Below are 26593 nucleotides of genomic sequence, written 5' to 3'. Positions count from 1 at the left end.
TGGTGCGGTCACTGTGTACATAAATTACTTATCCTGTACTGATCGTGAGTTACATCCTGTATTATACTCCAGAGCTGCACTCACTATTCTGCTGGTGCAGTCACTGTGTACATACATTACTTATCCTGTACTGATCCTGAGTTACATCCTGTATTATACTCCAGAGCTGCACTCCCTATTCTGCTGGTGCAGTCACTGTGTACAGACATTACTTATCCTGTACTGACCCTGAGTTACATCCTGTATTATACTCCAGAGCTGCACTCACTATTCTGCTGGTGCAGTCACTGTGTACAGACATTACTTATCCTGTACTGATCCTGAGTTACATCCTGTATTATACTCCAGAGCTGCACTCACTATTCTGCTGGTGCAGTCACTGTGTACATACATTACTTATCCTGTACTGATCCTGAGTTACATCCTGTATTATACTCCAGAGCTGCACTCACTATTCTGCTGGTGCAGTCACTGTGTACATACATTACTTATCCTGTACTGATCCTGAGTTACATCCTGTATTATACTCCAGAGCTGCACTCACTATTCTGCTGGTGCAGTCACTGTGTACATACATTACTTATCCTGTACTGATCCTGAGTTACATCCTGTATTATACTCCAGAGCTGCACTCCCTATTCTGCTGGTGCAGTCACTGTGTACATACATTACTTATCCTGTACTGATCCTGAGTTACATCCTGTATTATACTCCAGAGCTGCACTCACTATTCTGCTGGTGCAGTCACTGTGTACATACATTACTTATCCTGTACTGATCCTGAGTTACACCCTGTATTATACTCCAGAGCTGCACTCACTATTCTGCTGGTGCAGTCACTGTGTACGTACATTACTTATCCTGTACTGATCCTGAGTTACATCCTGTATTATACCCCAGAGCTGCACTCACTATTCTGCTGGTGCAGTCACTGTGTACATACATTACTTATCCTGTACTGATCCTGAGTTACATCCTGTATTATACTCCAGAGCTGCACTCCCTATTCTGCTGGTGCAGTCACTGTGTACATACATTACTTATCCTGTACTGATCCTGAGTTACATCCTGTATTATACTCCAGAGCTGCACTCCCTATTCTGCTGGTGCAGTCACTGTGTACATACATTACTTATCCTGTACTGATCCTGAGTTACATCCTGTATTATACTCCAGAGCTGCACTCCCTATTCTGCTGGTGCAGTCACTGTGTACATACATTACTTATCCTGTACTGATCCCGAGTTACATCCTGTATTATACTCCAGAGCTGCACTCACTATTCTGCTGGTGCAGTCACTGTGTACATACATTACTTATCCTGTACTGATCCTGAGTTACATCCTGTATTATACTCCAGAGCTGCACTCACTATTCTGCTGGTGCAGTCACTGTGCACATACATTACTCATCCTGTGCTGATCCTGAGTTACATCCTGTATTATACTCCAGAGCTGCACTCACTATTCTGCTGGTGCAGTCACTGTGTACATACATTACTTATCCTGTACTGATCCTGAGTTACATCCTGTATTATACTCCAGAGCTGCACTCACTATTCTGCTGGTGCAGTCACTGTGTACATACATTACTTATCCTGTACTGATCCTGAGTTACATCCTGTATTATACTCCAGAGCTGCACTCCCTATTCTGCTGGTGCAGTCACTGTGTACATACATTACTTATCCTGTACTGATCCTGAGTTACATCCTGTATTATACTCCAGAGCTGCACTCACTATTCTGCTGGTGCAGTCACTGTGTACATACATTACTTATCCTGTACTGATCCTGAGTTACATCCTGTATTATACTCCAGAGCTGCACTCACTATTCTGCTGGTGCAGTCACTGTGTACATACATTACTTATCCTGTACTGATCCTGAGTTACATCCTGTATTATACTCCAGAGCTGCATTCACTATTCTGCTGGTGCAGTCACTGTGTACATACATTACTTATCCTGTACTGATCCTGAGTTACATCCTGTATTATACCCCAGAGCTGCACTCACTATTCTGCTGGGGCAGTCACTGTGTACATACATTACTTATCCTGTACTGATCCTGAGTTACATCCTGTATCATACTCCAGAGCTGCACTCACTATTCTGCTGCTATAAGTTTGGGGGAGTGCGATTCTCCATAGATGGTGCAGCCATTGACCAAGCAGGGGATACAGGGAGAGTTCAGCCATGTTTGTCCGGTCCCCATGATGTCCTGGCGCTGGGCGGTCACCTTGCTGTAAGGATGAGTTCTATTGGACGATCTTGTCACGTACAGAATATTGTTGCGCTGGTTTTACATGAAGCAGAGTCCGTCCAGCGTCTCCGTGAATGCTGCTCTGAGCCGCGTCACTGTTTTGTAGCTGGGGGGGCACCGCAGTGACTCAGCTGCAGCGCTCCTTCATCTGGGAGGAAACTACAGATCTGCTCATCTTGGTCCATAAACAGAATGCTAAAAATACAGTGAAGACTGACACTCATAGCAGGAGTGCATATAGCCCAATGGTCGAGCACCTTCTCCCGGGATCTGACACCGGACTGATGCATTGTAACAAACTACCTGCACAGGTGTCTGTTGCTGATGTATTTCATAGAGGATCGTGTACACTGTAACAACCCCTCAGCTGTGAGAAGTACTTGGACAGAACACAGTTTCAGCTACTGAGCGTAAGCAGTTTTCCTATTCACTGACAGCAAGCAGAGATCCTGCTTTACATAGGACTGCCAGCATCCGCTATCTCTTGCGGGACAATCCACAGAGTTTAGTAGCAGAACTCCCAGCATCTCAGGAGAAGACATGGGGGGGGGGGGGGGAGGGGAATCCTGACTGCAGATGAGCCTGCCCCCCCATTCCATACGGGGGAGGGGGGTTGTATTAGGCCTTATTCACACAAGCGATATTGCGTTCAGTGTCTCACGCACGTGAAGAGTAACGATCTACATCTCCGAGCAGCCGCCAGGGAACGCCTCCTATCCCAACGCCTTCCGTTTATCTCTTCTATGGAGCCAGAGCTCCGTGAAAAACGCAGAAAATAGAACCGGTTTGCTTCACGCCTCGCAGCCGGACAGAGATCTCCCTCGTGTGACCTCCGGCACTGCAGCTGTGGCGAAACTACCACTCCCAGCATGCACCATTCCTTTCTGTAGAGTTCTGAGAACAGCCAAGTGTACATGTTGGGAGTCGTAGTCTTACCACTGCCGGAGGTCAGCCGTCACAGACGCGGGACATAATGATAGTCAATGGTGTCGCAGGTGACAACCATTAGGCTAGGTCTACACGACGACTGCGCCAATGTCACCCAACAGCTAGGGCACAACTACACCGCCAATGTCACCCAACAGATAGGGCACAACTACACCGCCAATGTCACACAACAGATAGGGCACAACTGCACCGCCAATGTCACCCAACAGATAGGGCACAACTACACCGCCAATGTCACACAACAGATAGGGCACAACTGCACCGCCAATGTCACCCAACAGATAGGGCACAACTGCACCGCCAATGTCACACAACAGATAGGGCACAACTACACCGCCAATGTCACACAACAGATAGGGCACAACTACACCGCCAATGTCACCCAACAGATAGGGCACAACTACACCGCCAACGTCACACAACAGATAGGGCACAACTGCACCGCCAATGTCACCCAACAGATAGGGCACAACTGCACCGCCAATGTCACCCAACAGATAGGGCACAACTGCACCGCCAATGTCACACAACAGATAGGGCACAACTACACCGCCAATGTCACACAACAGATAGGGCACAACTACACCGCCAATGTCAAGCAACAGATAGGGCACAACTGCACCGCCAATGTCACCCAACAGATAGGGCACAACTACACCGCCAATGTCACACAACAGATAGGGCACAACTACACCGCCAATGTCAAGCAACAGATAGGGCACAACTGCACCGCCAATGTCACACAACAGATAGGGCACAACTACACCGCCAATGTCACACAACAGATAGGGCACAACTACACCGCCAATGTCAAGCAACAGATAGGGCACAACTACACCGCCAATGTCACCCAACAGATAGGGCACAACTACACCGCCAATGTCACCCAACAGATAGGGCACAACTACACCGCCAATGTCACGCAACAGATAGGGCACAACTACACCGCCAATGTCACCCAACAGATAGGGCACAACTACACCGCCAATGTCACACAACAGATAGGGCACAACTACACCGCCAATGTCACGCAACAGATAGGGCACAACTACACCGCCAATGTCACGCAACAGATAGGGCACAACTACACCGCCAATGTCACACAACAGATAGGGCACAACTACACCGCCAATGTCACACAACAGATAGGGCACAACTACACCGCCAATGTCACGCAACAGATAGGGCACAACTACACCGCCAATGTCACGCAACAGATAGGGCACAACTACACCGCCAATGTCACGCAACAGATAGGGCACAACTACACCGCCAATGTCACACAACAGATAGGGCACAACTACACCGCCAATGTCACACAACAGATAGGGCACAACTACACCGCCAATGTCACACAACAGATAGGGTACAACTACACCGCCAATGTCATCCAACAGATAGGGCACAACTACACCGCCAATGTCACGCAACAGATAGGGCACAACTACACCGCCAATGTCACGCAACAGATAGGGCACAACTACACCGCCAATGTCACCCAACAGATAGGGCACAACTACACCGCCAATGTCACGCAACAGATAGGGCACAACTACACCGCCAATGTCACACAACAGCTAGAGCACAACTACACCGCCAATGTCACCCAACAGATAGGGTACAACTACACCGCCAATGTCACACAACAGATAGGGTACAACTACACCGCCAATGTCATCCAACAGATAGGGCACAACTACACCGCCAATGTCATCCAACAGATAGGGCACAACTACACCGCCAATGTCACGCGCCAATTTTTATCATTTCAGTCTATGCTGTCGCACTGCAACATGCGACGTGATGCAACAGTCACCAAATCCATCTCGAGTGGCGTGGCAGCATGTTGCAGTGCGACACCACAGACTGCCATCGTAAAGATGTGACAAATGTCGTGTAGCCCTGGCCTTAAAGGGAACCTGTCACCCAGAAACCGCCTATTGAGCTGTTCAGAGCACCTTATAGCGCCACATAGTTGTGTCCTATCGCACATTTATCGTCACTGAGAAATCGATGTTTTAATCAGCCGCTGCCCCGTGTTTCAAGTCAGGCTTGCAGTCAAGGGGGCAGCGGCCTAGGCGTCTCCAATCCTGCTTTTCCGGCCTCTCGCCGGAAAAGCAGGATTGGAGACGCCTAGGCCGCTGCCCCCTTGACTGCAAGCCTGACTTGAAACACGGGGCAGCGGCTGATTAAAACATCGATTTCTCAGTGACGATAAATGTGCGATAGGACACAACTATGTGGCGCTATAAGGTGCTCTGAACAGCTCAATAGGCGGTTTCTGGGTGACAGGTTCCCTTTAAAGTTTTGCTCCACTTGAGATGAAAGTCGCAGTGTGAACAGGCGCCTAATACCGCAGGCTCCCTCTGACACGGCGCAAAGTGCCACAGAGAACCGCTCCAGCAAACAGAGCGTCAGATAAACCATGGAGACACGAATCCCCGCCCAGAGCGTCCACCGGATTTCCGGATACGTCCCGCTGCCATGGTGATGCCGGCGCATGCGTACTACCTGCACCCGGCAGTGAAAGGTTTGCGCAGGCGGAAGTGTCGGCTGTCAGATCTCGGAGACTTCGCCGGGTACCGGCAATTTTAGGGGGGGGTCTCATTTCTTGTCATGGTCAGGCCTCGGACCGCAGGAGCCGCCACGGCGGCGGAGCAGAGTACCGACAGCGGCCTGAAGGAGGAGGAGGCGAAACTGATCCAAGGTGAGAAGTGACCCCTGCTGCTCGGTGTGACGTCACAAGTCTCCCAAAACACCCCTCACTTACTGATTCCTTCTGATAGTGATGTCAGAGTGTTGGCTAGTAACCGCCCCCTATCTAGTGGGTAGGAGGAACTTTTTGGGGTGTCCTGAGGATAGGGGCACTGGCTGACCCTTCTCTGGGGTGTCTTACAGGAGGCCTGGTCTCACAGTGGAGTAATACAGGAACATTGGGGGTTGATTCCCCCCCCCCCCCCCCCAATTATTATTAGACCACCCACCATTGATTTGGGGGTCTCAGCTGTACTGAGCCTCGCCTGTATCTTCTGGTGGACTACAAGTCCCAGCAAGCTGTGTGGCAGCCGCAGGGTCATGTGATCGTGCTCCGTACATTCCCTGCACTCCCAGCCTTCCTGCTGAACCGGATCCGGGACCGGATTCCAGTAATAACCTATAATTATACCGTCACCAAGACTCCGCCCACAGATCCCGGGGATCCGCCGGGTCAAAGGTCACTCCAGGAACCGCTGCGCACAATGGATTCTAGGATTTATCAGCCATTTCAGGGGAGAGGATGACTGTAGGACAGAAGAATACAATCTATTGCCCCCTGGTATCAGCCATTTCAGGGGAGAGGATGACTGTAGGACAGGAGAATACAGTCTATTGCCCCCTGTTATCAGCCATTTCAGGGGAGAGGATGACTGTAGGACAGGAGAATACAGTCTATTGCCCCCTGTTATCAGCCATTTCAGGGGAGAGGATGACTGTAGGACAGGAGAATACAGTCTATTGCCCCCTGTTATCAGCCATTTCAGAGGAGAGGATGACTGTAGGACAGGAGAATACAGTCTATTGCCCCCTGTTATCAGCCATTTCAGGGGAGAGGATGACTGTAGGACAGGAGAATACAGTCTATTGCCCCCTGTTATCAGCCATTTCAGGGGAGAGGATGACTGTAGGACAGGAGAATACAGTCTATTGCCCCCTGTTATCAGCCATTTCAGGGGAGAGGATGACTGTAGGACAGGAGAATACAATCTATTGCTCCCTGTAATCAGCCATTTCAGGGGAGAGGATGACTGTAGGACAGGAGAATACAGTCTATTGCTCCCTGTTATCAGCCATTTCAGGGTAGAGGATGACTGTAGGACAGGAGAATACAGTCTATTGCTCCCTGTTATCAGCCATTTCAGGGGAGAGGATGACTGTAGGACAGGAGAATACAATCTATTGCCTCCTGTTATCAGCCATTTCAGGGGAGAGGATGACTGTAGGACAGGAGAATACAGTCTATTACCCCCTGTTATCAGCCATTTCAGGGGAGAGGATGACTGTAGGACAGGAGAATACAGTCTATTGCCCCCTGTTATCAGCCATTTCAGGGGAGAGGATGACTGTAGGACAGGAGAATACAATCTATTGCTCCCTGTTATCAGCCATTTCAGGGGAGAGGATGACTGTAGGACAGGAGAATACAGTCTATTGCCCCCTGTTATCAGCCATTTCAGGGGAGAGGATGACTGTAGAACAGGAGAATACAGTCTATTGCCCCCTGTTATCAGACATTTCAGGGGAGAGGATGACTGTAGGACAGGAGAATACAATCTATTGCTCCCTGTTATCAGCCATTTCAGGGGAGAGGATGACTGTAGGACAGGAGAATACAGTCTATTGCCCCCTGTTATCAGCCATTTCAGGGGAGAGGATGACTGTAGGACAGGAGAATACAGTCTATTGCCCCCTGTTATCAGCCATTTCAGAGGAGAGGATGACTGTAGGACAGGAGAATACAGTCTATTGCTCCTGTTATCAGCCATTTCAGGGGAGAGGATGACTGTAGGACAGGAGAATACAGTCTATTGCCTCCTGTTATCAGCCATTTCAGGGGAGAGGATGACTGTAGGACAGGAGAATACAGTCTATTGCTCCCTGTTATCAGCCATTTCAGGGTAGAGGATGACTGTAGGACAGGAGAATACAGTCTATTACCCTCTGTTATCAGCCATTTCAGGGGAGAGGATGACTGTAGGACAGGAGAATACAATCTATTGCCTCCTGTTATCAGCCATTTCAGGGGAGAGGATGACTGTAGGACAGGAGAATACAGTCTATTGCCCCCCTGTTATCAGCCATTTCAGGGGAGAGGATGACTGTAGGACAGGAGAATACAGTCTATTGCCCCCTGTTATCAGCCATTTCAGGGGAGAGGATGACTGTAGGACAGGAGAATACAGTCTATTGCCCCCTGTTATCAGCCATTTCAGGGGAGAGGATGACTGTAGGACAGGAGAATACAGTCTATTGCCCCCTGTTATCAGCCATTTCAGGGGAGAGGATGACTGTAGAACAGGAGAATACAGTCTATTGCCCCCTGTTATCAGACATTTCAGGGGGGTAGAGTATGACTGTAGGACAGGAGAATACAGTCTATTGCCCCCCTGTTATCAGCCATTTCAGGGGAGAGGATGACTGTAGGACAGGAGAATACAGTCTATTGCTCCCTGTTATCAGCCATTTCAGGGTAGAGGATGACTGTAGGACAGGAGAATACAGTCTATTGCTCCCTGTTATCAGCCATTTCAGGGGAGAGGATGACTGTAGGACAGGAGAATACAGTCTATTGCCCCCTGTTATCAGCCATTTCAGGGGGGAGGATGACTGTAGGACAGGAGAATACAGTCTATTGCCCCCTGTTATCAGCCATGTCAGGGGAGAGGATGACTGTAGGACAGGAGAATACAGTCTATTGCCCCCCGTTATCAGCCATGTCAGGGGAGAGGATGACTGTAGGACAGGAGAATACAATCTATTGCTCCCTGTTATCAGCCATTTCAGGGGAGAGGATGACTGTAGGACAGGAGAATACAGACTATTGCCCTCTGTTATCAGCCATTTCAGGGGAGAGGATGACTGTAGGACAGGAGAATACAGTCTATTGCCCCCTGTTATCAGCCATTTCAGGGGAGAGGATGACTGTAGGACAGGAGAATACAGTCTATTGCTCCCTGTTATCAGCCATTTCAGGGGAGAGGATGACTGTAGGACAGGAGAATACAGTCTATTGCCCCCTGTTATCAGCCATTTCAGGGGAGAGGATGACTGTAGGACAGGAGAATACAGTCTATTGCTCCTTGTTATCAGCCATTTCAGGGGGGGAGAGGATGACTGTAGGACAGGAGAATACAATCTATTGCCCCCTGGTATCAGCCATTTCAGGGGAGAGGATGACTGTAGGACAGGAGAATACAGTCTATTGCCCCCTGTTATCAGCCATTTCAGGGGAGAGGATGACTGTAGGACAGGAGAATACAGTCTATTGCCCCCTGTTATCAGCCATTTCAGGGGAGAGGATGACTGTAGGACAGGAGAATACAGTCTATTGCCCCCTGTTATCAGCCATTTCAGAGGAGAGGATGACTGTAGGACAGGAGAATACAATCTATTGCTCCCTGTTATCAGCCATTTCAGGGGAGAGGATGACTGTAGGACAGGAGAATACAATCTATTGCCCCCTGGTATCAGCCATTTCAGGGGAGAGGATGACTGTAGGACAGGAGAATACAGTCTATTGCCCCCTGTTATCAGCCATTTCAGGGGAGAGGATGACTGTAGGACAGGAGAATACAGTCTATTGCCCCCTGTTATCAGCCATTTCAGGGGAGAGGATGACTGTAGGACAGGAGAATACAGTCTATTGCCCCCTGTTATCAGACATTTCAGGGGAGAGGATGACTGTAGGACCGGAGAATACAGTCTATTGCCCCCTGTTATCAGCCATTTCAGAGGAGAGGATGACTGTAGGACAGGGGAATACAGTCTATTGCCCCCTGTTATCAGCCATTTCAGGGGGGAGGATGACTGTAGGACAGGAGAATACAGTCTATTGCCCCCTGTTATCAGCCATTTCAGAGGAGAGGATGACTGTAGGACAGGGGAATACAGTCTATTGCCCCCTGTTATCAGCCATTTCAGGGGAGAGGATGACTGTAGGACAGGAGAATACAGTCTATTGCTCCCTGTTATCAGACATTTCAGGGGGGAGGATGACTGTAGGACAGGAGAATACAATCTATTGCCCCCTGTTATCAGCCATTTCAGGGGGGAGGATGACTGTAGGACAGGAGAATACAGTCTATTGCCCCCTGTTATCAGCCATTTCAGGGAGGAGGATGACTGTAGGACAGGAGAATACAGTCTATTGCCCCCTGTTATCAGCCATTTCAGGGGAGAGGATGACTGTAGGACAGGAGAATACAGTCTATTGCCCCCTGTTATCAGCCATTTCAGAGGAGAGGATGACTGTAGGACAGGAGAATACAGTCTATTGCCCCCTGTTATCAGCCATTCATGCTATAACACTGCTGTATTTTAAAATGTAGACATCAGGGTTACTGGCCCTTTAAGAGGTCTCCCGCTGCCCATGTTTTTATGCTGCTACTCTTGTGTAGTTAATGGTCGTGGATTTTTGAGCCATTTCCGTTTTTATTACGTTATTTCATCACATTTGACGCGCTGCGGCCGCTTAGATCTCCGGGCTGTAGATAATGGAAGCTTCCTGCTTTCTGTACATTAGGAACTGCAGCAGCTTTCTAATACTAATGTAATCCAGGGTTGGAGTGGGGGGACTGTAATATGGGCCTGGGGGGTGGGGGACTGTAATATGGGTGGGGGACTGTAATATGGGCCTGGGTGGGGGTGGGGGACTGTAATATGGGCCGGGGTGGGGGACTGTAATATGGGCCTGGGTGGGGGTGGGGGACTGTAATATGGGCCTGGGTGGGGGTGGGGGACTGTAATATGGGCCTGGGTGGGGGTGGGGGACTGTAATATGGGCCTGGGTGGGGGTGGGGGACTGTAATATGGTCCTGGGTGGGGGACTGTAATATGGTCCTGGGTGGGGGACTGTAATATGGTCCTGGGTGGGGGACTGTAATATGGTCCTGGGTGGGGGACTGTAATATGGTCCTGGGTGGGGGACTGTAATATGGTCCTGGGTGGGGGACTGTAATATGGTCCTGGGTGGGGGTGGGGGACTGTAATATGGGCCTGGGTGGGGGACTGTAATATGGGCCTGGGTGGGGGACTGTAATATGGGCCTGGGTGGGGGTGGGGGTGGGGGACTGTAATATGGGCCTGGGTGGGGGACTGTAATATGGGCCTGGGCCGGGGTGGGGGACTGTAATATGGGCCTGGGTGGGGGACTGTAATATGGGCCTGGGCCGGGGTGGGGGACTGTAATATGGGCCTGGGTGGGGGACTGTAATATGGGCCTGGGCCGGGGTGGGGGACCGTAATATGGGCCTGGGTGGGGGACTGTAATATGGGCCTGGGTGGGGGACTGTAATATGGGCCGGGGTGGGGGACTGTAATATGGGCCGGGGCGGGGGACTGTAATATGGGCCTGGGCCGGGGACTGTAATATGGGCCGGGGTGGGGGACTGTAATATGGGCCGGGGTGGGGGACTGTAATATGGGCCTGGGTGGGGGACTGTAATATGGGCCTGGGTGGGGGACTGTAATATGGGCCTGTGGGGGGGGACGACGACTGTAATATGGGCCTGTGGGGGGGGGGGGGACGGGGGACGACTGTAATATGGGCCTGTGGGGGGGGGGGGTGAGGACTGTAATATGGGCCTGGGGGGGGGACTGTAATATGGGCCTGGGGGGGGGACTGTAATATGGGCCTGGGGGGGGGACTGTAATATGGGCCTGTGGGGGGGAGCGACGACTGTAATATGGGCCTGTGGGGGGGGGACGGGAGACGACTGTAATATGGGCCTGTGGGGGGGGACGGGGGACGACTGTAATATGGGCCTGTGGGGGGGGGCGGGGGACGACTGTAATATGGGCCTGTGGGGGGGGACGGGGGACGACTGTAATATGGGCCTGTGGGGGGGGGGGTGAGGACTGTAATATGGGCCTGGGGGGGGACTGTTAATCGGGTCTTGGGGGGGCTGTAATATGGGCCTGGGGGGGGAACGACGACTGTAATATGGGCCTGGGGGGGGGGGTGAGGACTGTAATATGGGCCTGGGGGGGGGCTGTTAATCGGGTCTTGGGGGGGGCTGTAATATGGGCCTGGGGGGGTGGGGGACGACTGTAATATGGGCCTGTGGGGTGGGGGACGACTGTAATATGGGCCTGGGGGGGGGGGGGGGGGTGAGGACTGTAATATGGGCCTGGGGGGGGACTGTTAATCGGGTCTTGGGGGGGCTGTAATATGGGCCTGGGGGGGGGGGGGAACGACGACTGTAATATGGGCCTGGGGGGGGGGGGGTGAGGACTGTAATATGGGCCTGGGGGGGACTGTTAATCGGGTCTTGGGGGGGCTGTAATATGGGCCTGGGGGGGTGGGGGACGACTGTAATATGGGCCTGTGGGGTGGGGGACGACTGTAATATGGGCCTGGGGGGGGGGGGGGGGGGTGAGGACTGTAATATGGGCCTGGGGGGGGACTGTTAATCGGGTCTTGGGGGGGCTGTAATATGGGCCTGGGGGGGTGGGGGACGACTGTAATATGGGCCTGTGGGGTGGGGGACGACTGTAATATGGGCCTGTGGGGGGGGACGGGGACGACTGTAATATGGGCCTGTGGGGGGGGACGACTGTAATATGGGCCTGTGGGGGGGGGGGGGGGGACGACTGTAATATGGGCCTGTGGGGGGGGGGGGACGACTGTAATATGGGCCTGTCGGGGGGGGGGGACTGTAATATGGGCCTGTGGGGGGGACGGGGGGGACTGTAATATGGGCCTGGGGGGGGGGGGGGCGACGACGACTGTAATATGGGCCTGTGGGGGGGGGGGGGCGACGACGACTGTAATATGGGCCTGTGGGGGGGGGGCGACGACGACTGTAATATGGGCCTGTGGGGGGGGGGGGGGCGACGACGACTGTAATATGGGCCTGTGGGGGGGGGGGGGCGACGACGACTGTAATATGGGCCTGTGGGGGGGGGGGGCGACGACGGCTGTAATATGGACCTGGGGGGGGAGGGACGGGGCACGACTGTAATATGGACCTGGGGGGGGGGAGACTGTTAATCGGGTCTTGTTGGGGCTGTAATCTGGGTCTGGGGTATAATTGTGGCCGTTCTGTGTTGCAGGGAAGGCGCAGTCGGAAGGGGGCTCGGCCCGCGCCTCGCTCCTCATCCTGGTCTCCATCTTCCTCTCCGCTGCCTTCATCATGTTCCTGGTCTACAAGCATTTCCCGCAGCTCAGCGAGTAAGTGTCACCCGAGCGCGGGGCGCCGCCATCTTTATGTGCAGATTATGTCATCTTCTTCTTTCCCTCCGCGCAGAGAAGAGAGAGAGACGATAAAGATCCCGCGGGACATGGACGACGCCAAGGCGCTGGGGAAGGTGCTCTCCAAGTACAAGGACACCTTCTACGTGGAGGTGTTGGTGGCGTACTTCACCACCTACGTCTTGTATCCTTCGTGGAAGTTACAGCCTGCTCTGCTCGCGTGTCAGTCCTCACTGCAGGGCTGGCCTTCTATTTATGGGCAGTGCAGGGAATTGACTCCTCTCACCCGCTGCCGAGTCTGTAAGGCTCCTGGGGGATCCGGTATTTGGCCACCTTAATCCCAAGCCCCATCCAGCGCTGAGATCCCGCTCCTCTTGTCGCGCGGAGTGCCTCCTTCACCCTCTGCTGCCTCTTCTCCTTAACCCTTACCTGTCCAGTCTGCAGACGTTCGCTATCCCGGGCTCCATATTCCTGAGCATCCTCTCCGGATTCCTCTACCCCTTCCCCCTGGCCCTGTTTCTGGTCTGTCTGGTGAGTTTTTGTCTGTGATGCTTATGATGTTAAATTCTTGATTGTGACGGTGAGAACATCCATCATTACACTCCAGTCACAGCCAGAGCTGCATCCATCATGTCTTAGGCCTCATGCACACGACCATTGTTTGGGTCTGCATCTGAGTTGCAGTTTCTGCGGCTCGGATGCGGACCCATTCACTTTAATAAGGCCGCAAAAGATGCAGACAGCACTCCGTGTGTCCGTTGCTCCGTTCCGAGGCCCCGCAAAAAAATATAGAACATGTCCTATTCTTGTCCGTTTTGTGTACAATAGGCATTTCTACAATGCGGACCGAAAAAACCTGAACGGTCGCGTGTATGAGGCCTTACACTCCAGTCACAGCCAGAGCTGCCTCCATCGTGTCTTTCTTACACTCCAGTCACAGCCAGAGCTGCCTCCTGAAGTCTTGTGGTTTCCTGTTTGCTGTGGATGCTGAGGCTTCTTGATCCGACCCTCACTCTCCCCTCTGTTTCAGTGCTCTGGTCTGGGCGCCTCCTTCTGCTACCTCCTGTCTTACCAAGTTGGGCGGCCGGTGGTTTACAAGTATCTGACGGAGAAGGCGGTGAAATGGTCGCAGCAGGTAAGTGTCCTGAGAATCCAGCGGAGAGACGAATGTGTAACGTGATCTCCGATTCCGCAATGTGATCTGCTGAGGATTTCTGTTCTGTCTCCAGGTGGAGCGGCATCGGGATCATCTCATCAATTATATCATCTTCCTGCGGATAACACCGTTCCTGCCAAACTGGTTCATCAACATCACGTCCCCCATTATCAACGTCCCCCTCAAAGTCTTCTTCCTGGGAACATTTCTAGGTGAGAGCTGTAACCAGAGCGCCCTCCAGTGGAGGAGAGGAATCACTGTGCTTACATGACGTTATTTACCTTGTATTATACTCCAGAGCTGCACTCACTATTCTGCTGCTATAAGTCTGGCCGGTTGTAGTAAATGGTTGTCTCTCATGCTGCTGTGACGTCCTGTAATCCTAAGCTCCGCCCCTTTCTCTTGTAGGTGTGGCTCCTCCCTCCTTTGTCGCTATTAAAGCGGGCACGACGCTCTACCAGCTGACCACGGCGGGGGAGGCGGTGTCCTGGAACTCTGTCATCGTCCTCATGGTCCTCGCCGTTCTCTCCATCCTTCCAGCCATTTTTCAAAACAAACTTAAAAAGAAATTTGAGTGATTTTCCCCCCTCTGGATTCGCCGGCCGCCATCTCAGGACGCTGTGGGAGGAGTCGAGGAACATGATCTCATTTTACGGACTTGCGGACCTTTTAAAGTAAATGGATTTATTTTGAGAACCGTTTTCCTCTCTGCGGCGCCCCCTCCTGTCTGAGGTTCACAGCGCGGGCCCTGGCTGTGACGTGGGGGGAGGGGATGGACACGGCGTCTAATCATTTTCTGATTTTAAGATGACGGAGTGTTAATATTTGGGGCTGGATCGGGAAGCGCTCGCCCAGAAACGGAGGCGCGATCCTGCTCTGCATCCCATAGGGTGTGTATTATATGGTGGTGCTGACCTGAGTGTAAGCTCTGCAGCCTAATGCCATCTGCCCCCTGTGCTCACTGGGACCTGGCAGCCATTGTTCCTTGAACATCCATGGGGCGGCCAATTCTGCAGCTCGGATGGCGACTGCCTGGAGGAAAGCGCTCTGAAGCTGCGCCGTGATAATTAAAGGGACCCTGCGCAGGAAGATCAGGGCTTGGTGGTATGCCCCCTCCCCCACCCCCGTTACCGGCTCTCACTGCGGCGCCCCCTAGTGGAGTCTTCTGATACATGCAGAGGTGATGCCCCCCATAGTTAGCACTTCAGTGCCGCATTGTATCTCCCCCCCCGTGCCGCCATGTTGGTATTGGATCCATCAGTGTTCACACAAAGTCTCATCCTTTCATTTACTGTCTCGCTTCTTTGTGTTTGATAAAGGCCTTGGTTGCCGCCTCAGCCTCCTGTAGAGCGGCCGCCATTAAATATCATACTCGTTGTCAGCTGCCAGAGGGGAAAGGAGACTGATTCTGAGGGCAAGTACGAATACTCCTCACTGAGGACTACATGTACCATCAGGGGAAGGAGACTGAGGGTTGTCTTTACTACCAGAGGGGGAACTAGATCTACACTGATGCGGGGAAAGGAGACCAACAAGGGGGTCACTGAGGGGGAAGAAGACGGACTGGGGACAGTGAATGGCCTGTGCAAAACCAGTTACAATATTGGTTACAAGCCTTTTGGGAATCTTTGTGTTATTTGAGTCGTGTGACAACCCCTTTAAGGATTTTACTGCTGGGTGGGGCTCTTTACCAATTTCTGCTGTCTATTTAGTCTGGTACTGAGTGCCCCCGCCTTAGGACCCCCACAATGTAATCTCCTGACCTCCCAGAAGATAAGAAACCTTCCCGTGTGGCGCCACCTGCAGGTCGCTACATTATAAGTCAGGGCTCTGCACCGCTGCTCGGCGAAGTGCTGTGCCTGTTGTCAGCCGCTGCATAGAGCGGTTGTCGGGCCCTAGGGCTGGTGTGTCCTGTCTGCCAGGGTTCGTATGATGGGTGCAGGTGAATTCCCTGGCGGGTGCCTGAGCGAGGTGGGCCCCTAGTCCCACACCCCCTGCCCGAGTGGCACATACAGACACGGCAGCCTGGCTGGATCATTTAAGGAGGACCTCTCGCCGCTCCTGACGCCTGGTTGAATAGCTTCATGCATCCCCGTGTAATACCTATTCTTATGAGTCTATGTTGTGCCGTTCCTGTATTATTCCTACAAGAAGTGTATAAATTAATTTCCAGCTGTCTGCAGTAAGGATACAGATGGGTGTTACCAGTAGTGGGTGCGTCCCTACACAGTCTGACACTGGCAGCAATGCTTGGATAATGTAAAACTCCGCAGGGACTCACCTGGACCCTTACTGCCGACTGTGGGAAATTCATTTATAAACTTCTAGCAGGAATAATGCAGAATTGGCACAACATCGACCCCTAAGAACGGATGCTCCAGAATTGGTATTACACGGGCATACGCGGACTTACTGTCTGGAGCAGAGACAGAGCGGCCGCATCCTCTTTACCCAGGGATCTACCGCCTGGCAGTCGCTGCAGAGACCCCCTTAATCATCGTGTAGGGTCCTGCCCCCGACGTGGCATCAGGTAGGGGTACTTTCACACTAGCGTTGCCAGAACTGCCTGCCGGATCCGGAAATCCGTGTGCAAACAGATGGCATCCGTATGACAAATGCATTGAAATACCGGATCCGTCTCTCTGGTGTCATTCGGAAAAACGGATCCAGTATTTATTTTTTTCACATTTTTAAAGGTCGGCGCATGCGCAGTCCAGAAAACCGGATCAGTTTTTCCAGAACACTTGGTGCCAGATCCGGCATTAATACATTTCAATGGAAATTCATGCCGGATCCGGCATTCCGACAAGTGTTCCGGAATTTTGGCCGGAGAAAATACCGCATGAGCTGCAGTATTTTCTCCGGCCAAGAAACGTAAGAGTGACTGAACTGAAGACATCCTGAACGGATCGCTCTCCATTCAGAATGCATGGGGATAAAACTGATCAGTTCTTTTCCGGTATTGAGCCCCTAGGATGGAACTCAGCGCTGGAAAAGAATAACGCTAGTGTGAAAGTAGCCTAATATTTGCCTGTAGCTGTACAGCGCCCAGAATGAATTTTCCTGGCGGCCCCGGATGGCGGCCTGGACCACGAGTTTCAGAAATATATCTCATCCTCTGGGCGAGAAGAGGAAATAAGGAGACGTGATAAGAATGTGAGAGAACCGAGAGGTCTGGGGTCTCGTATAGAGAGGGGGTATTCGGGGGTGGGGGTCTCATATAGAGAGGGGTATTCTGGGGGAGGGTCTCGTATAGAGAGGGGTATTCTGGGGGGAGGGTCTTGTATAGAGAGGGGTATTCTGGGGGGAGGGTCTCGTATAGAGAGGGGTATTCTGGGGGGAGGGTCTCGTATAGAGAGGGGTATTCTGGGGGGAAGGTCTCGTATAGAGAGGGGTATTCTGGGGGGAGGGTCTCGTATAGAGAGGGGTATTCTGGGGGGAGGGTCTCGTATAGAGAGGGGTATTCTGGGGGGAGGGTCTCGTATAGAGAGGGGTATTCAGGAGGAGTCTCATATATACACTGCTCAAAAAAATAAAGGGAACACAAAAATAACATCCTAGATCTGAGTTAATTAAATATTCTTCTGAAATACTTTGTTCTTTACATAGTTGAATGTGCTGACAACAAAATCACACAAAAATTAAAAAATGGAAATCAAATATTTCAACCCATGGAGGTCTGGATTTGGAGTCACACTCAAAATTAAAGTGGAAAAACACACTACAGGCTGATCCAACTTTGATGTAATGTCCTTAAAACAAGTCACAATGATGCTCAGTAGTGTGTGTGGCCTCCACGTGCCTGTATGACCTCCCTACAACACCTGTGCATGCTCCTGATGAGGTGGCGGACGGTCTCTTGAGGGATCTCCTCCCAGACCTGGACTAAAGCATCTGCCAACTCCTGGACAGTCTGTGGTGCAACGTGACATTGGTGGATAGAGCAAGACATGATGTCCCAGATGTGCTCAATTGGATTCAGGTCTGGGGAACGTGCGGGCCAGTCCATAGCATCAATGCCTTCGTCTTGCAGGAACTGCTGACACACTCCAGCCACATGAGGTCTAGTATTGTCTTGCATTAGGAGGAACCCAGGGCCAACCGCACCAGCATATGGTCTCACAAGGGGTCTGAGGATCTCATCTCGGTACCTAATGGCAGTCAGGCTACCTCTGGCGAGCACATGGAGGGCTGTGTGGCCCTCCAAAGAAATGCCACCCCACACTATTACTGACCCAATGCCAAACCGGTCATGCTGGAGGATGTTGCAGGCAGCAGAACGTTCTCCACGGCGTCTCCAGACTCTGTCACGTCTGTCACATGTGCTCAGTGTGAACCTGCTTTCATCTGTGAAGAGCACAGGGCGCCAGTGGCGAATTTGCCAATCTTGGTGTTCTCTGGCAAATGCCAAACGTCCTGCACGGTGTTGGACTGTAAGCACAACCCCCACCTGTGGACGTCGGGCCCTCATGGAGTCTGTTTCTGACCGTTTGAGCAGACACATGCACATTTGTGGCCTGCTGGAGGTCATTTTGCAGGGCTCTGGCAGTGCTCCTCCTGTTCCTCCTTGCACAAAGGCGGAGGTAGCGGCCCTGCTGCTGGGTTGTTGCCCTCCTACGGCCTCCTCCACGTCTCCTGATGTACTGGCCTGTCTCCTGGTAGCGCCTCCATGCTCTGGACACTACGCTGACAGACACAGCAAACCTTCTTGCCACAGCTCGCATTGATGTGCCATCCTGGATAAGCTGCACTACCTGAGCCACTTGTGTGGGTTGTAGACTCCGTCTCATGCTACCACTAGAGTGAAAGCACCGCCAGCATTCAAAAGTGACCAAAACATCAGCCAGGAAGCATAGGAACTGAGAAGTGGTCTGTGGTCACCACCTGCAGAACCACTCCTTTATTGGGGGTGTCTTGCTAATTGCCTATAATTTCCACCTGTTGTCTATCCCATTTGCACAACAGCATGTGAAATTGATTGTCACTCAGTGTTGCTTCCTAAGTGGACAGTTTGATTTCACAGAAGTGCGATTGACTTGGAGTTACATTGTGGTGTTTAAGTGTTCCCTTTATTTTTTTGAGCAGTGTGTATATATATATATATACAGTCCTGATCAAAAGTTTAAGACCACTTGATAAATGGCAAACAATCCTATGTATCATGGCTGGGTCTGAACAAGGTTCCAAGTGGAGCTTCAACATGCAACAAGAAGAGATGGGAGGGAGACAGAACATTTTTTGAGCATTTAATGAAAACATCATTATGGCGCCCCCTCCACTGTGGCGGGTAGAAAACATCTCCGGTGGGATCTGCTGGTCAGGCCAGTAACGTTGGAAACCATCAGGACCATCAAGGTTACATTTTTTCTCATCAGAGAATAAAACTTTCTTCCACCTTTGAATGTCCCATGTTTGGTGCTCTCTTGCAAAGTCCAAACGAGCAGTTCTGTGGTGTTCAAGGAGACGAGGTCTTTGAAGACGGTTTTTGTTTTTGAAGCCCTTCAGTCTCAGATGCCGTCTGATGGTTATGGGGCTGCAGTCAGCACCAGTAAGGGCCTTAATTTGGGTCGAGGATCGTCCAGTGTCTTGACCGACAGCCAATTGGATCCTCCGCCTCAGTGCTGGTGAAAATTTTTGGGGTCTTTCACTTGACTTTTTTGTTCCATAACCCTCAGGATCATTTAAGAAATTCCAAATGACTGTCTTACTGCGTCCCACCTCCGCAGCGATGGCGGCTGTGAGAGACCCTGCTTATGCAGCTCAACAACCCGACCACCTTCAAAAAGGGAGAGTTTATTTGCCTTTGTCATCGCAACGTGTGACTACCTGACAGAAGATGACAATGAATCCACATCTTTGCACAGATTTGGCCTTTTAAAGGCATCTGGTCCTAAACTTTGGATCAGCTGAAAAACAGCCTGTTTCAGTTTATTCGTTGTTTTCATTAAACTGAATGCTCAATAAATGTTCTGTCTCCTCCCATCTCTTCTTGTTGCATGTTGAAGCTCCACTTGGAACCTTGTTCAGATCCAGCCATGCTACATAGGAGTTTTTGCTATTTTTCAAGTGGTCATAAACTTTTGATCAGGACTGTATATATATATATATATATATATATATATACAGTACAGACCCTGCAGTTTGGACACACCTTCTCATTCAAAGAGTTTTCTTTATTTTCATGACTATGAAGGCATCAAAACTATGAATTAACACATGTGGAATTATATACATAACAACCAAGTGTGAAACAACTGAAAATATGTCATATTCTAGGTTCTTCAAAGTAGCCACCTTTTGCTTTGATTACTGCTTTGCACACTCTTGGCATTCTCTTGATGAGCTCCAAGAGGTAGTCCCCTGAAATGGTCTTCACTTCACAGGTGTGCCCTGTCAGGTTTAATAAGTGGGATTTCTTGCCTTATAAATGGGGTTGGGACTATCAGTGGCGTTGAGGAGAAGTCAGGTGGATACACAGCTGATAGTCCTACTGAATAGGCTGTTAGAATTTGTATTATGGCAAGAAAAAAGCAGCTAAGTAAAGAAAAACGAGTGGCCATCATTACTTTAAGAAATGAAGGTCAGTCAGTCAGCCGAAAAATTGGGAAAACTTTGAAAGTAAGGGCTATTTGCCCATGAAGGAGAGTGATGGGGTGCTGCGCCAGATGACCTGGCCTCCACAGTCACCGGACCTGGACCCAATCGAGATGGTTTGGGGTGAGCTGGACCGCAGAGTGAAGGCAAAAGGGCCAACAAGTGCTAAGCATCTCTGGGAACTCCTTCAAGACTGTTGGAAGACCATTTCAGGGGACTACCTCTTGGAGCTCATCAAGAGAATGCCAAGAGTGTGCAAAGCAGTAATCAAAGCAAAAGGTGGCTACTTTGAAGAACCTAGAATATGACATATTTCCAGTTGTTTCACACTTGTTTGTTATGGATATAATTCCACATGTGTTAATTCATAGTTTTGATGCCTTCATAGTCATGAAAATAAAGAAAACTCTTTGAATGAGAAGGTGTGTCCAGACTTTTGGTCTGTACTGTATATATATTTATTGAGGGGGGTATTTTATATATAGATGGGGTACTCTGTTGTGAGGGTCTCAAATAGAGGGGATATTTTGGGGTGAGGGTCTTGTATATAGATGGGGTGTTCGGGAGGGGTCCCGTATAGGGAGGGGGTACTCTGGAGTGGGGGTCTCATATTGATAGAAGATATTCTGGGGAGGGCGTCTCATATAGAGGGGGGTATTCTGGGGTGGTGGTCTCATACAGAGGGGATATTCTGGTGAGGGGGTCTCATATTGAGAGGGGATATTCTGGTGAGGGGGTCTCATAGAGATGGGGTATTCTGGGGCGGGGGTCTCATATAGAGGAAGGGTATTCTGGGAAGGGGCTCTCATAGAGATGGGGTATTCTGGGGCGGGGGTCTCATATAGAGGAAGGGTATTCTGGGAAGGGGCTCTCATAGAGATGGGGTATTCTGGGGCGGGGGTCTCATATAGAGGGGGTATTCTGGGAGGATGTCTCATATAGGGGGGATTCTGGGGACGGGGTCTCATATAGAGGGGGGGTATTCTGGGGTGGGGGTCTCATAGAGGGGGGATATTCTGGGGTGGGGGTCTCATATAGGGGGGATATTCTGGGGTGGGGGTCTCATATAGGGGGGGTATTCTGGGGTGGGGGTCTCATATAGAGAAGGGATATTCTGGGGAGGGGATCTCATATAGAGGGGGGTATTCTGGGGAGGGGATCTCATATAGAGGGGGGTATTCTGGGGAGGGGATCTCATATAGAGGGGGGTATTCTGGGGTGGGGGTCTCATATAGAGAGGGGATATTCTAGGGAGGAGGTCTCAGAGGGGAGGTATTCTGGGGAGGGGATCTCATATAGAGGGGGGTATTCTGGGGAGGGGGTCTCATATAGAGGGGGGTATTCTGGGGTGGGGGTCTCATATAGAGGGGGTATTCTGGGGTGGGGGTCTCATATAGAGGGGGTATTCTGGGGTGGGGGTCTCATATAGAGGGGGGGTATTCTGGGGTGGGGGTCTCATAGAGAAGGGATATTCTGGGGAGGGGGTCTCATATAGAGAGGGGATATTCTGGGGAGGGGGTCTCATATAGAGGAAGGGTATTCTGGGGTGGGGGTCTCATATAGAGGGGGGTATTCTGGGGTGGGGGTCTCATATAGAGGGGGTATTCTGGGGTGGGGGTCTCATATAGAGAAGGGATATTCTGGGGAGGGGATCTCATATAGAGGGGGGTATTCTGGGGAGGGGGTCTCATATAGAGGGGGTATTCTGGGGTGGGGGGCTCATATAGAGGGGGTATTCTGGGGTGGGGGTCTCATATAGAGGGGGTATTCTGGGGTGGGGGTCTCATATAGAGGGGGTATTCTGGGGTGGGGGTCTCATAGAGAAGGGATATTCTGGGGTGGGGGTCTCATAGAGAAGGGATATTCTGGGGAGGGGGTCTCATATAGAGAGGGGATATTCTGGGGAGGGGGTCTCATATAGAGGAAGGGTATTCTGGGGTGGGGGTCTCATATAGAGGGGGGTATTCTGGGGTGGGGGTCTCATAGAGAAGGGATATTCTGGGGAGGGGGTCTCATATAGAGAGGGGGTATTCTGGGCAGGGGGTTTCATATAGAGAGGGGGTATTCTGGGGAGGAGGTCTCATATAGAGAAGGGATATTCTGGGGAGGAGGTCTCAGGAGGAGGTATTCTGGGGAGGGGGTCTCATATAGAGGGGGTATTCTGAGGTGGGGGTCTCATTTAGAGAAGGGATATTCTGGGGAGGGGATCTCATATAGAGGGGGGTATTCTGGGGAGGGGGTCTCATATTGAGGGGGGTATTCTGGGGTGGGGGTCTCATATAGAGGGGGTATTCTGGGGTGGGTGTCTCATTTAGAGAAGGGATATTCTGGGGAGGGGGTCTCATATAGAGGGGGGTATTCTGGGGTGGGGGTCTCATATAGAGGGGGTATTCTGGGGTGGGGGTCTTATTTAGAGAAGGGATATTCTGGGGAGGGGATCTCATATAGAGGGGGGTATTCTGGGGAGGGGGTCTCATATAGAGGGGGATATTCTGGGGAGGAGGTCTCATTTAGAGAGGGGATATTCTGGGGAGGAGGTCTCAGGGGGAGGTATTCTGGGGAGGGGGTCTCATATAGAGGAAGGGTATTCTGGGGTGGGGGTCTCATATACAGGGGGGTATTCTGGGGTGGGGGTCTCATATAGAGGGGGTATTCTGGGGTGGGGTTCTCATATAGAGGGGGGTATTCTGGGGTGGGGGTCTCATATAGAGGGGGTATTCTGGGGTGGGGTTCTCATATAGAGGGGGGTATTCTGGGGTGAGGGTCTCATATAGAGGGGGTATTATGGGGTGGGGGTCTCATTTAGATAAGGGATATTCTGGGGAGGGGATCTCATATAGAGTGGGGTATTCTGGGGAGGGGGTCTCATATACAGGGGGGTATTCTGGGGTGGGGGTCTCATATAGAGGGGGTATTCTGGGGTGGGGGTCTCATATAGAGGGGGGTATTCTGGGGTGGGGGTCTCATATAGAGGGGGTATTCTGGGGTGGGGTTCTCATATAGAGGGGGGTATTCTGGGGTGAGGGTCTCATATAGAGGGGGGGTATTCTGGGGTGGGGGTCTCATAGAGAAGGGATATTCTGGGGAGGGGGGTCTTATATAGAGAGGGGATATTCTGGGGAGGGGTCTCATATAGAGGGGTGGGTATTCTAGGGTGGGGGTCTCATATAGAGGGGTGGGTATTCTAGGGTGGGGGTCTCATATAGAGGGGGGGGGGGGGGTTGGGGGGGGGGGGGCTGATATTGAGGGGATATTCTGGGGTGGAGGTATGAGACCCCCTTCCCAGAATCCCCCCCCCCCCTCTATATGAGACCTCATATAGAGGGGGTATTCTGGGGAGGGGGTCTCATATTGAGAGAGGATACTCTGGCGTGGGGGTCTCATATAGAGGGGGTATTCTGGGGAGGGGGGATATTCTGTGGTGGGGGTCTCATATAGAGGAGGGGGGATATTCTGGGGTGGGGGTCTCCTATACAGGGGGGTTTCTGGGGTGAGGGTCTCATATAGATGGGGGTATTCTGGGGTGGGGTCTCATGGGGAGGGGGGCTCATATAGAGGAGGGGTTCTGAGGTGGGGGTCTTATATAGGGGGGTATTCTGGGGAGGGGGTCTGATATTGAGGGGGTATTCTGGGGTGGGGGTCTCATATAGGTGGGGGTCTCATGGGGAGGGGGTCTCATATAGAGGGGGGGTTCTGAGGTGGGGGTCTAATATAGGGGGGGATTCTGGGGAGGGGGTCTGATATTGAGGGGGGTATTCTGGGGTTGGGGTCTCATAGAGGGAGGGGGTCTGAAATTGAGGGGGGTATTCTAGGGTGGGGGTCTCATATAGAGGGGGGTTCTGAGGTTCTTATATAGGGGGGGGTTTCTGGGGAGGGGGTCTCATATAGAGGGGGTATTCGGGGGGGGGGGGTCTCATATAGAGGGAGGGGGTCTGATATAGAGGGGGGTATTCTGGGGAGGGGGTCTGATATTGAGGGGGGTATTCTGAGGTGGGGGTCTCATATAGAGGGGGGTTCTGAGGTAGGGGTCTCATATAAGGGGTATTCTGGGTTGGGGGTCTGATATAGAGGGAGGTATTCTGGGGTGGGGGTCTCATATAGAGGGGGGGTTCTGAGGAGGGGGTCTCATATAGAGGGGGGTATTCTGGGGTGGGGGTCTCATATAGAGGGGGGGTTCTCATATAGAGGGGGGTATTCTGGGGTGGGGGTCTCATATAGAAGGGGGGTTCTGAGGAGGGGGTCTCATATAGAGGGGGGTATTCTGGGGTGGGGGTCTCATAGAGGGGGGGTTCTGAGGAGGGGGTCTCATATAGAGGGAGGTATTCTGGGGTGGGGGTCTCATATAGAGGGGGGTTCTGAGGAGGGGGTCTCATATAGAGGGGGTTATTCTGGGGTGGGGGTCTCATAGAGGGGGGGTTCTGAGGAGGGGGTCTCATATAGAGGGGGTATTCTGGGGTGGGGGTCTCATATAGAGGGGGTATTCTGGGGTGGGGGTCTCATATAGAGGGGGGGTTCTGAGGAGGGGGTCTCATATAGAGGGGGTATTCTGGGGTGGGGTCTCATAGAGGGGGGTATTCTGAGGTGGGGGTCTCATATAGAGGGGGGATTCTGGGGTGGGGGTCTCATATAGAGGGGGGGTTCTGAGGTGGGGGTCTCATATAGAGGGGGGGTTCTGAGGTGGGGGTCTCATATAGAGGGGGTATTCTGGGGTGGGGGTCTCATATAGAGGGGGGGTTCTGAAGTGGGGGTCTCATATAGAGGGGGGTATTCTGGGGGGGGGGTCTCATATAGAGGGGGTATTCTGGGGTGGGGGTCTGATATTGAGGGGGGTATTCTGGGGTGGGGGTCTCATATAGAGGGGGGTTCTGAAGTGGGGGTCTCATATAGAGGGGGTATTCTGGGGTGGGGGTCTCATATAGAGGGGGGTTCTGAAGTGGGGGTCTCATATAGAGGGGGTATTCTGAGGTGGGGGTCTGATATTGAGGGGGGTATTCTGGGGTGGGGGTCTCATATAGAGGGGGTATTCTGAGGTGGGGGTCTGATATTGAGGGGGGTATTCTGGGGTGGGGGTCTCATATAGAGGGGGTATTCTGAGGTGGGGGTCTGATATTGAGGGGGGTATTCTGGGGTGGGGGTCTCATATAGAGGGGGTATTCTGAGGTGGGGGTCTGATATTGAGGGGGGTATTCTGGGGTGGCGGTCCTTATTGGGGGCGGCTCACGCGGGGTGGGGGGGGGGGATCGGGGCAATCTCGGTCACCGTCTGAATAGTAAATACAATGACATCACCCTAGTCACGCACTGCGCCTGCGCTCACAGGCTCCTCCCCCTGCGCAGAGGCTCCGCCCGCTCTCGGTGCACAGCTGTCCGGACATCCCGTGATGCAGTGCGGGACTCCCGGGGGCCGCTGACCGGAGATATGAGTGGGGGGAGGGGGGAATAGCTCGGCGCCCGGACGCTTCGCAGACTATTTCGTTATCAGCGGTCTGGATACCGACACCGGGCTGGAACCGGACGAGCTCTCCGGTAAGTGGCACCGGGAATGGGGGGCTCCAGAGGGAGGCACTGGGGAAGGGGGGGAAGGGGGGGCACATGCATCACCGAGGGCAGAGGCGGGAGGAGAGGACGTCACATAGCGGGACCTGAAGATAACGGTGCAGCTCACATCCGCTCCCCTCCCTGCA

General features: G+C 52.1%; 2 protein-coding genes across 2 annotated transcripts in view; both read left to right on the top strand.

The window, feature by feature from the left end:
• Nucleotides 1-5706: 5706 nt before the first annotated feature.
• On the top strand, nucleotides 5707-15608 carry TMEM41B (transmembrane protein 41B). Its single transcript, XM_040410196.1, has 7 exons — nucleotides 5707-5918; nucleotides 13022-13139; nucleotides 13216-13344; nucleotides 13598-13691; nucleotides 14191-14295; nucleotides 14390-14528; nucleotides 14725-15608. The coding sequence occupies exons 1-7, from the start codon at nucleotides 5828-5830 to the stop codon at nucleotides 14892-14894; spliced, it is 846 nt and encodes a 281-aa protein (XP_040266130.1). The 5' UTR covers nucleotides 5707-5827; the 3' UTR covers nucleotides 14895-15608.
• A 10724-nt stretch (nucleotides 15609-26332) lies between these two features.
• The window catches only part of DENND5A (DENN domain containing 5A), a gene marked incomplete at its 5' end in the record, with an annotated part of 57286 nt that continues 57025 nt past the window's right edge, over nucleotides 26333-26593 (top strand). Inside the window, 1 exon segment of the mRNA XM_040409406.1 lies at nucleotides 26333-26435. Within this exon segment, the coding sequence (XP_040265340.1) occupies nucleotides 26333-26435 (103 nt within the window).

This window comes from Bufo bufo, chromosome 10 (assembly GCF_905171765.1).
Source record: "Bufo bufo chromosome 10, aBufBuf1.1, whole genome shotgun sequence".
Lineage (NCBI taxonomy): Eukaryota > Metazoa > Chordata > Amphibia > Anura > Bufonidae > Bufo > Bufo bufo.
The sequence above is the reverse complement of the archived record's forward strand: the minus strand, read 5'-3'. Positions and strand labels throughout refer to the sequence as shown.